We start from the raw sequence: 12,313 nt of genomic DNA on the forward strand, positions 1-12,313 counted from the left end.
TGGCTGGCTTGTCAAATTGTCGTCTCAGAATTAAGTTCTCACTTCTGTCCGCTGTGAAGTAACACAGTGCCACGAGGTCGATTCGATAAAACGTGTTTATTAGCAGTGCACCGCTAAGGAGAGGTCTCTTCAGCACTCGTTAGGAGTCGCTTCCCGAGGTCTCTCCGTACAAAGGAGCAGACAGATATTTATACAGATATTGTCATGCACACTTAATGCATGCGGTGCCGCGAGTTTCAGTCAAGCCACAGAGATCCCGAGACAGACATCGCACCTATTGTCCAGCATAATTGAGTTATAATCAAGAAATTCAATCACCCCTCATTGTTTAGGACAAGCTTCCCACTCGTTGTTTATTGCACCCAGTACTCCTATTGTCTAGCATAATGGGACTGAAGCCAAGGTTCCGGACAAAGTAATTAACACCTTATCCATTGAGTCAGTAGCTAGCGTGCTCTTGCTTGCGAGGTATTTTTTCTATCAGCTATAGGTATGGTGACCGTTTTTAACCCTTTACTTCCTCACTGATTCCCTTATAGCTACCTTGCCTACCATCTATTTCCTCCCTGAAAATCCTGAGTCCCAAGTATCTGAAATAATTCATTTCTACTTGGGATGTTAGAGGTTAGGATTATCAACCATATGTTCAAAGACTCAGCAGCCAGCCTAGATGAGTATGTCACCACTGTCATGACTTTATCAGCAAGTGTGTTGAGGACTGTGTACCAAAGGGGTCAATCCGGAAGTTCCCAAACCAGAAAACACAGATGAACCAGGAGATACACTCCCTACTAAAGTTCAGATCAGGTGACCCTGACCTTTACAAGAAATTGAGAAATGACCTCGTAAAGCTATCAGGGATGCCAAGAGATAATATCAGTCCAAAATTGAGTCCCAGACCAGCTGTCCATGTGGCAGGGTTTACATGCTATAACGGGCCACATGCCTAAAAAAGCAACTTATTGCTGTATGATTTTAGTTTAGATACTCTATTTTAAAAGTGCATCTCTGGGACAGAAATTAACTGGGCAGTCAATTTTACTACTTCAAGTTGATCTGAACACCTACATAAATCAATTGGACATGAAGCTTTAAAAAATGTGAGCCTTATTTAATTTGAAACATTGGAAGTCATTGATTTTTAAAATTCTGTCCAAATTCAAACAAGGCAAATTGGTGTTCTATCGTTGAATTTAAGACTGATTTCACTTCAATGGAAAAGTAATGTGGTTTATAGTAAAATATGGCAAAAACATTATTTTTGTTTGTGAGGCATTTTCAATAGTGAACAGTAAACAATTGTCTTGTGATATTGATCTCACTCCTTGCGTTAAATGTTTTGTTTCCTATTCAGGGCTGTAATGCTTGATGGAGTCAAGAAGTTACATGAATTTCCACTTCAAGTTACTGTATTAACACTTTTAAAAGCCTATGCTGTTGTTGAAGAAGTTTAGCCTGGCCAGATGTATCCTGGGATGTTATGGGAAGCAAGGGAGGAGATAGCTGGGATCATGGCAGAAATTTTTGTACCTTCGTTATCCACAGGTGAGGTACTAGAAGACTGGAGGATGGCTAATGTTGGACCTTTATTTAAGAAGGGCAGTGGGGATAAGCTGGAGAGCTACTGGCCAGTGAGTCATACAGCAGTGCTGGGAAAGTTGTTGGAAGGGATTCTCAGAGACAGGATTTATTTGCAGTTGGAAGGGCAAGGACTAATGAAGGCTACTCAGCATGGCTTTGTGTGCAGGAAATCGTGTCTCTCAAATTTGATGACCCAAGAGGATTGACAAGGGTAGGGTGGTAGACATCGTCTACATGGACTTTAGCAAGAACCAGCAAGGTAGCTTGATCTGGAAGGTTTGAATACATGGGATCTGGGGTGAGATAGCCAAATGGATACAAGATTGGCTTGGTGGTAGTAGAGGGTTGTTTCTCAGATTGGAAGCCTATGACCAGAACATTGGGTGCTGTGTCCTTTGTTGTTTGTCATATATGTATTAATGATTTGGATGAGAATGTAGGTGGCATGATTAGTAAGTTTGCAAAATTGGTGATATGTGGTGGACAGTGAAGAAGATTGTCTGAGGTTACAACAGGAACAACCAGGAAAGTGGGAAGAAGGAATGGCCGATGCAATTTAACTTGAGACAAGTGTGAAGTGATGTATTTTGAGAAGTTAAAACAGACCTGAACATGCACAGTGAATGGTGGGCTCTGGGAAGTGTGTTATTGAACAGAGAGACTTAGGGGTATGAGTACATCATTCCTGACAGTGGCAACACAGTTAGACGGTGCTGAAGAAGGCATATGGTGTGCTTGCCTTCATTGGGCGAGGCATTGGGTAGCAAGAGTTGGGCTGTCATAGTACAGTTGTATAAAACATCGGTTTGGCCACACTTGGGATATTGTGTGCAATTCTGGTTGCCGCATGGCAGCTGTGATTAAACTTGAGGGAGTGCAGAAAAGATTCACGAGGATGTTGCCTGGATTGGAGGACTTGAGTTATACAGAGGGATTGGATAGGCTGGGTCTGTTTTCGCCGGAGCAAAGGAGGCTGAGAGGTGATGTGATAGAGGTACAGAAAGTTATGAGAGGTGTAGATAGGGTAAAGGGCCCGAGTCTGTTTCCTGTGGTAGGGGTGTCTAGAACTAGGAGGCATTGGTCTCAAGTGAGAGGGAGAAGGTTTAAAGGGACTACCAGAGGAGCTGGTGGAGGTAGGGACAGGAACAACATTTATGGAGCATCTGGATGGGTTCTTGAATGAGCAAGATATAGAGGGATATGTAAGTGAGTTGGAATAGCATGATAGTGGGCATAGATGCGGAGGGCTGAAGGGTCTCATTCTGTGCTGTACAACTCAATGACTCTATGATGCTATGAATATACCTGGAAAAACAGATGATGATGCTAATTCAATTTTCATGAAAATAAGCAAACTGGTGAAGTTCTGTAGCTGAATGTGTAGCTGCATCCCAAGATGAATGTTTTTGGGTAAGGAAGTGCTGACCAGGGATTGGGTTTCATGAAAGATTCCGTGGCAATTTTTGGTGAAAGTGCAGGAGAATTATCCAGGCTTTTTGACTAATATTTGTAACTTCGTTGAGCTATAAACACAATAAGCTAATTGGTTCGATATTGTATTCCTGTCGGTGGAAGATTGTGTAAAAAAAAAATTGACTGGTGTTTTCTTATGTTATGTCAGTAGTCACACTTCAAACTCATTTGTAGGGCTTTGGAATGGCCTGAGGTGATAAATGCAATTTCGATAGGACCTAATACCAACTTTACTTTGGGTTGTTCTGATCATGTTATTGTGGAAATACCTTTAACTTTGGATGTTTTTACATCAAGTACAAGATTATCTAATATATAAAATATGCTTCACTCATTCTTTCTTTTGCAGAGAGCTTGTTAGAAGTTAATTAAAATTGTATGTTGTTTTGCAATTAAAATAGAAACAAAGTTAATTCTATTATTTTTCTTCACTAGACACTGTCTGACCTGCTGAATATGCCCAGCCTTTCCAGTTTTTATTTCAGATTTCTGGTGTTTGCAGTTTTTAGCTTTTCAATTTGTGGTAGTTTGATTGACTAATATGTATGTCACCTTTTGAATTATGAGTGCAATATTATAAATATGAAGTGAGTAGTGGATTTTACCTCTCTGAGTTGTGAAGGTTTTAGATGAGTGCTTTGATTTTATTTTAAATTTACATAATTTTTATTTCTAACATGAATTGACCTATAATTGAATAATTTGAAAATGCTTATTTATAATAAGACTGTACAGTGTGCACACTGTACAATTTATTATGCTCTCTACGAAAAGGTGGAAGCTGTTTATATCTATTTTACCTAGTGTGTATTTTATCATAAATTTGTCAAGCTCTAAATTGCCAGTAGCTGGATAAGTACACTGTGGCATAAATAGTGTGTTTACCATACTGTGTATATTTTGTTGAAAATAACTTCTAAAATGGGAAAAACAGTATTGAGGTTTGGTGGTAAGAACCAAGGTATATTCATCCAGTTAAGTGTTGTTCACAAGTTCTTGGAATTTACCAGTTTGGTCATTATGATAGTCTGCAACTGGTTGCCTTCCATTCTTTTACGTGAGATGTTCAGTATGTAGCTTCAACTTTGATGAGGCCATTATCATGAACTACATTTCTTTTGATGACTTGAAAGCTGATTTTTAGAAAGAATCTGTCACAAGTGCCACAGCTAAAAGCATCATTGTGTAATGGTGTGTGGTGATTCATGGCTCTGACCTTAATTGCATTGCTGACATTTACTATGGAATTGTTGAAATTACTGATTGTCATATGTCCTTCAGCCTCTGTTACCATTTGCTTCTGTCATGCACTAGTTTCCTGTGTTCATAGTCAATTTTGAACACTGTCTCAACACTTTTACTGATGTTCTTAAAATAGAACTTTGATTGCCTGACTGTTCTTCAGACTACCTCTCTTTGTATTATATGCTCAGGGATGTTGCCATCCTCGAATCTGTGGGTATGCCCAAACTAGCAAAGTTGTCTTTGCTTGTTAAATGCCTGGCATCTTTGCTTCTGAGTGGACTTCTACATTGGAGTTGTTCTTTCTACAAGGTGACAAGAATATGATGCAAATATTGAAGGTGGAATTTGTTGGCCTTTGTTGGCAGCTGTAAGCAGTCCATGCTTCATCAGTATACAGTAATGTACTAAGGGTATAGATCAGCATCTTAGTCGTAAGGGCGAGTTTGTTTTTTGGTCCATATCGCAGCATCTGCAGTCTTTTGTGTCACCTTGTTATTTTCCCTTGCCTGTATTTCTTAAGTCACCCAGAGTTGGTGGCTAATTTTTCAATGCACACATGGAGCTTTAGGTTGAAAGAAGCTTAGTTTGTCACAGGGACCCAAGATAAGAAAATTTATTGAAAAGCAAAAAAACCTACAAATTTTGGAAATTTGAAATCAAACCAGTAATGCTTGAAATACTCAGGCTGTCAGGCAACAGCTGTGGAGAGAGAAACAGTTGACATTTCAGGTCAATGACCTATTATCGGGACTAGGAACAGTTAAAAATCATAGATATTTCAAGTTTCTGAGAAGAGAAAGGGGTAGAGATAGTAAAGAAAGTGTCTATGATAAGGTGGAGACTAGGAGAGAATGATGATGCAAATGGTGTTTGTGATGGTAAAGAGAGGGTGTGATGGCTTGCTGATGGGTGTAGAGGCAATACAACTAAAAAGAGATGAAAGAAGCGAGGGAGAGAAAAAAAGCTGGAATTCATAGATCTAAAACATTGCAGTTGCTGGAAATCTCACAGCAACATAATAAAAATTTAGAATTTGGGGAGGGGTGTGATGAAACTATTGGGTGGTCTGTGTTCTCATTCAATTTTCTGTGTGGGTCTAGTTTAAGAGAAAATGATATTAAGGGAATCGTAAAGCAGTTCCAATGTTTTATTTTGCTGTGCCCTCATTTTACAGTTTATTACATGGCCCATCCCTTTTTCACCATTCGTACAAAAAATAATTTTAACTTCGTACCTTCGCTACCCTTACTTTGGTTAGGCCACAGCTAGAGTATTGTGTGCAGTTCTGATCACCACAATGATGGAAGGACGTAATTGCATTGGAGAGGAGATTTACCAAGATGTTGCTTGGAAGGTTACATTTCAGTTATGAGGAGGGACTGGATGGGCTGGATCTGTTTTTCCTAGAGCAGAGGAGGATAGAGGTATACAAAACCATGAGTGGCATGGATAGGGTGGACTTTTCCCCATAACGGAGGCATCTAAAATAAGAGGGCATAGGTTTAAGGTGAAGAATTAGAGGGCATCAGAGGATTTTTTTTCCACTAGGAGGGTGGTTGTAATCTGGAAAGCATAGTCTGCAAAGGTGGTGGAAGAAAAAAAATTATTTGGATGAGCACTTGAATTGCTAAAGCATATAGAAGGCTACGGACTGCATGTTGGTAACTTGCGCTTGATGGTCAGCAGGAATGTGGTGGGCTGAAATGCTTGTCTTTGTGCTATCTGACCTTGACACCTCTATGGGGGTGGGGGGCACTCCAATTTGAAAACCTAGGTGGCAGAAGAAGTAATTTGACAAAGTGACTTTTTCCCTTTTCCACTTGCCCCTCAAACATTTTTTTATATGGTAAAAAAAATTACTCTTGTGGTTTCCATATTTTAGTAACTTGCGTTTTAAGAGTAATGATTTTAGGTTTGTGATCATTAAAAATATTTTTAGTCAGAAATTTTCTGATTTTTATATATATGCCACAACAATTTGCACCATTTGTGCTGTAATATCACAAGCAGCTACAGGAATTCCTATTGCACGCGGCTAAAGGAATTTCTATTGCGTGTGGTTAACAGAATTAGATCTATATTCTTTGGAGTTTAGAAGAATGGGCAGTGATGTTATTGAGACATAGAAGATCTATAGTGAGCATGGCAGTTAAAAGGTTGAGCTGGGAGAATCTCACACGAGGAGACATATTACAAGATTAGGTTAGATTAGAAACTTCTTGCAGTGGGTGGTGAAGCCTGTGGAATTCTCTGCCCTAGAGGGTTCTGAAGGCTAATTCAATGGGGGTATTTGAAGAAGAAATAGATCAAGTTTTGAAAGATTAGGGAATTGAGAGCAATGAGGAACCGGCACAGAAGAGGCTGAGGCCTGGGGCAGATCAGCCATGATCATATTGAATGGTGGGCAGGCTTGAGGGGCTGAATAGCTACTCCTGCCGCTATTTTCTTATGTTTTCATGATATATCTTTTATTAAAGTTTTGATTGCTCTGTTTTATTCATGCTACTGATCCAATTCATTCCGAAGAGCTTAGTTGGGATGTATTACATAGGAAAAATGTATTTTAATTTCACATTAACAGTATTTAAAATATTTTCTTTTTAGGGTGGTACAGAGGATACACACATAGGCGCAAAGCCAGAAAGGTGAGCAGTATAATGTTTATATACATGTATATTATAGGATTTAGAAAGCTGCTTCTTTGCACATTAAAATCTATTGTGAAAATTATCTAATAAATGTGTTAGAACACAAGAATCACTAGACATAAAAAGACCAAGGGCATTTACTCACTTGTTCCTTCCAAGCTTGCTATATCTACCATATGTCATGTCTCAAACTACTCATATTTGTAAACTCATCTAATTTGAATGAATGAGTACTGTCAGCTTCCACATCTCCCTCGGGAGCCTGTTCAATAGATTTACCACTCTCTCACTAAAATGCTTTTGAACATTAATTTTGATGTCAGCTCTCCTGGCCAAGGTTACTTTTTTTTTTACAGAACAATAGATGACATTGTGCATTTCAGCCTATTAAAATTCCAGAAACCTATGCACTAATGTAATTGATTTAATCACCATAAACCAGTGACCCTAATTATAAATGGTTTGAACTGTGGAACGTGTGAAGGATTTTAACTATCGGTTTGGTTGTCTGATCCTGGTAATGGGAGACTGTATCCATTGTGAAGAGCGAAACTGGGTAATTACTGGAAATTTGCTGGTACACTACCGGCCAAGCTGGAGATAACAGCTGAGCACTTTTGCTCCATCCTCTGTGGCCGTCTGGGTCTCCCAGTAGCCAGCCATTTTAATTCTCCGTCCCATTCCCACACCGACATGTCTGTCCTCGGCCTCCTATAGAGCCAAGTTGAGGCAACGAGAGGAACAGCAACTTGTATTCCACCTGGGCAGCCTACAACCTGCAGGTATGAACACTGGATTCTCCAACTACTGGTAACTGCTCTCCTTCTGTCCGTTTCCTCTCCCCTCCTGATCTACTTGGCCCCCATCACCATGTCTCCTTTCCCCTCCTGTACCGTCTCCATCTGCCCATCACCCACACACTCCTCCCACTGGTTCCCCTCCCCCACTACTCCCCTCTGCCCTACCCACCTCCCTCCCTTCATTCCACACAACACCTTCCTCTCCTATCAGATTCCATCATCTCCAGCCCTTTGTCACTTCTGCCTTTCACCTCCCAGCTTCTGGTGCCATTCCCACTCTCCCCTCCCCCATCTGCTTATCCTGTGCATTGGTTCTCTCTCCTCGGGTATTTTACCCTTCCTCTTAAAAATCTGCTTTCATCACCACTCCACTCAGAAAAAAACCTTCTGACTCCTTTGTTCATATCTGACTTGCTTTTCCACTCAAATCTTTGAACATGTCATAAGGTACAAAATTCATGTTCATTTTTACTGGAATTCCCTGTTTGAATCCCTCCAATTGCAACTTCGTGCTTGCCACACACTAAATCATCTCCTACCAATGTCACTATCAATGTTCTGTCTTTGTGGCAAAGGTAATAAGCTATCCTTCATTATCCTTTTTGCCCTTTGTGATTTGTTGGTGTTAGCCAACAATAGCCAATCTATTCCACTGGAATGAAGAGAGTTAGAGCTGCCATTATTATTATTAGTAGTAGTAGTAGTAGTATTATTATTAGTTAAGATTTCTTTGCAACAAGGTGATTTAAACATATTACTGGTGACTTCTCTTAAAGGGATGGGGAGGCAACTGGGTGGTGGCGATGAAAGGCACATCAATGTGTGAAAAAGGAATTGTTTATTTATTTACTTTTTTTTTCACATAGATTTCATAAGAATGAATTTTTATTCCATATCCAAGATTTTTTGGTTGTGATTTGTGAATTCCGTAAGGGTGAATTTCCATTACGTGAACTGCCATAATGCAGGGGTCGCCTATGCTACTGTTCAACAGTTGCATACGCATGACAAATAGGGTGAAAAGGTTTATTGGTGAGTTTTAACATGACCTTCAGCTTCTTGTGTTCTGTGCCTTTAAAAGACTGGGTTCTCTTAAGAACTAAAGGGGCAATCTATATATGGAGCTAGGCAATGTGGACGAAGTCCCAAATGAATATTTCTCATCTGTATTCATCAGGGAAAAGACTACGGAAGATGGTGAGTTCAGGTACATGGATAATCTGGAGCATGTCAGTATTGAGAAAGAGGTGTTGGATGTCATGGGATACATATGGTTTGATAAATCCCCAGGGCTGGATGAGACCTATCCCAGGTTGCAACGGGAAGCAAAGGAGGAGATAGCTGGGGGATTTTTGCATCTTTGTCAGCAATGGATCAGGTGCTAAGAAGATTGGAGAAGAACTAATGTTGTTTCTTTATTTAAAGAAGGGTAGCATGGATAAGCCAGGTATCTACAGGCCCATGAGCCTTACATCAGTGGTAGGCGAAATTTTGGAGAAAATCCTAAAGGATAGGATAGCATTTGGAAAGGCAGGGGCTGATCAGGGATGGCATTGTGCAGGGGAAATACTACCTTGTTAATTTTATTGAGTTTTTTGAGGAGGTAATTAAGAAGAATGATTGTCAGGGCAATAGCTGTTCTCTAAATGGACTTTGAGGCACTTAACAAGGTTGGCTGGTCCAGAAGTTTGAGGTACATGGGATCCAAGGTGAGATCACTAATTAGATCCAAAATTGACTGGCTGATGGGAGACAAAGGGTAGAGGTGGAAGGATACTTTTCTGATTGTGTGACCAGTGGTGTACTGCAGGGATTGGTGCTGGGACCTTTGTTTGTGATGTATATTAATGATTTGGATATGAATGTATGATTAGTATGTTTACGGGTGATGCAAAAGTTGATGGTGTGCCTAGCGAGGGAAGTTGTAAAAGGCTATAGCAAATGGAATTTAAGCCTAACAAATGTGAGGTGATGCCTTATGGGAAGTCAAATAGGGGGAGGACATGTAAAGTAAATGGGTACTAAGGAATGTTGATGAAAAGAGGGACCTTGGGGTTTATGTCCATAGTTCCCTTAAGGTGGCAACACAGGTAGATGGTATGGTGAAGAAGGTATGTAGTATGCTTGTCTTCATTGGTCGAAGCATAGAATGTAAAAGTTGAGACATTATGTTGTATCTTCACAACATAAGATTGCACTTAAGAGTATTGTTACAGACTAGGTTACTATTGGTGAATGTCCCTTTAAGATAGAGCATAGTGGTGTGTGTGTGTGTGGCATGCTTACGTCAACAGAAGATAAAGGACGTAATGATGTTTTTGAAGCAGTCAGTCTGGAGGAGAGAGAAACAGCAGCCTGCTAGTCTCTATTGATGGATGAAAAACAGTAACTGTGTCTGTCACTACAATCCACGCATGGATTTTTGGAGTAATCCGGTGGAGTCCACTTTGTCGTTAACCTGTAGAGGGAAACAGGTATTTGTGTGTGCAGCCATGATTCGGGTGCCTTTCGGGGTGGCAGATACTTCAGAACAAAGCAGTGGAGTTCACTTTGTTGTTGACCTGTAGAAGGAAACAGGTGTTTGTGTGGACGGCCGTGATTCGAGAGCCTTTCGGGGTGAGGAAGATGCGGTGGAATAGTCTCTGCTGAATAGACACTGAGGTGTCGTATGAGTTCCAAAGTGGAACATCTGGATTTCGTAATTACCCTCTATTTTCTCTCTATGTCTACGTTTTGTCTTCAGTCAATGGTGGTTGTTGAAGAAGCCTTTGATCACGTTTCACCTTACGGCTTGCTGAACTGAACTTTAAGAACCATTCCTGGACGTGGAGTTTTGGAATTTGCCACACACACACTACAAGTTTAGTTTTTGGGGTTAATGTTTAAGATTTAACATTTTTACTTTTAACATTCTAACATTTTTACTTTTATTTTTCTAATTATCATAAGTAGTTATTAATAAAGTAATTTTAAATACTTATCACATGACTCGGAGTGTTTCTTTTGTTGCTGGTTCGTAACAGTATTGTGTGCAGTTCTGGTCACCACCTTACAGGAAGGATGCGGTTGCACTGGAGAGAACGCAGAAAAGATTCACCAGGATGTTGCCTGGATTAGAGGACTTTAGTTATGGGAAGAGATTGGATAGGTTGGGTTTGTTTTCCCTGGAGTGAAGGAGGTTGAGGAGTGAACGGATAGACGTATATAATATCTTAAGAGGAATAGGTAGGGTAGATAGAATCCTTTTCCCCATGGTAGGGATATCAAAAACAAGGGGGCATTGGCTTAAGATGAGAGGAAGGAGTTTTAAAGGGGATTTGAGGAGAACATTTTTTTAATGAGAGAATGATTAATATCTGGAACTTGCTTGCAAGAGGAGGTGGTGGAGTCACTACTTTTAAGAGACATTTAGATATGCACATAAATAGGCAAGGCATAAGATACAGTGTGGGAAATGGGTTTAATGCAGATGGGCAAAAAGGTTGGCATGGACTTGGTGGGCATGGTGAAAGGGCCTGTTTCTGTACTGTACAACTCTGACTCTGTGATGAAGGCAAATATCCTTTATGCCTTTTAGCTATCTTGTTTACCTCTTCTGCTGTCTTCAGGATCTCATGGACATGCACTATAGATCGTTATGTTTCTGAACCCCACAATCTATCTTAATATTTATTGCTGTTTCTTTTGCTTTGTTTGCTGATATCAAATGCGTCACTTGTGCTTTGTTGTACTGAATTCCACTTGCTACTTTTGTAGCAACTTAACCAATTTCTGTCTTCTTGTAACCTAAAACTTTCTTCCTCACTGTTAGTGACATTCCAGTTTTAGTATCATTGCAACACTTAATCAGTTGACCTAGTACTGAGCCCTCTAGAACCCTACTGCATACACTCATTCAGTCACTACAACTCCTGTTGACCATCAGCCTTTACTTCTCCCACTGAACCAATTTCTAATGCGATTTACCACTTACCCTTGTCGTGGGCCTTTATGTTTCTGATTGGATTACCATATAGGATTATAAAATGTCTTTCAAACTTTATAGACCTTCCTTGTTACATTATCAAAAAATTGAATCGAGATAATCAGATGTAACCTTTGTTGGATTCGATTGTTTTAAGTTGTTCACTAACATGTATAGTGTTTAATACACCTCACGTGGCTGCACAAGGGATGGCTGCTTCCTAGCTTATTGGTTCGTCCATCAGGTGAATATGTGTTTTATCATTGGTTGGTTTTGCCACAGCTATCTAATAGGTTTCCTGATTGGGCTATTGTTAGCTAAGGAGTACCTCTTATCTCAGGTATAAAAGGTGTTGTTTTTTTGTTAGTCACTCTCTTGCCTCTATCTCTCCCTTGCTTATCTCTCCCTCCGCTCTCTTCCGCTCATCTCTCTTGCTTATCTCTCTTGCTCTCTTCCCCCACCTGGCCCTAGCTCAGCTTTTAGTTCCTTTTGTCTCGGCCCATCTCCCAGTAGTAAGACTAGTGCCATGTGCTCTGTGACTGTTTCTTTGTTTTAAACTTTTCTAATAAAACTTTGTGAAGCACCAAGTTGTTTTCAACTCA

General features: G+C 40.1%; 1 protein-coding gene across 1 annotated transcript in view; it reads left to right on the forward strand.

The window, feature by feature from the left end:
* The window catches only part of dock1 (dedicator of cytokinesis 1), a 432,222-nt gene that overhangs the window by 60,587 nt on the left and 359,322 nt on the right, over positions 1-12,313 (forward strand). The window contains exon 3 of the mRNA XM_052026984.1: positions 6,904-6,944. Coding sequence (XP_051882944.1) covers positions 6,904-6,944 — 41 coding nt within the window. The remainder of the gene's footprint in view (positions 1-6,903; positions 6,945-12,313) is intronic.

The sequence above is a fragment of the Pristis pectinata genome, chromosome 12, assembly GCF_009764475.1.
Source record: "Pristis pectinata isolate sPriPec2 chromosome 12, sPriPec2.1.pri, whole genome shotgun sequence".
In the NCBI taxonomy this organism is placed as follows: Eukaryota; Metazoa; Chordata; class Chondrichthyes; order Rhinopristiformes; family Pristidae; genus Pristis; species Pristis pectinata.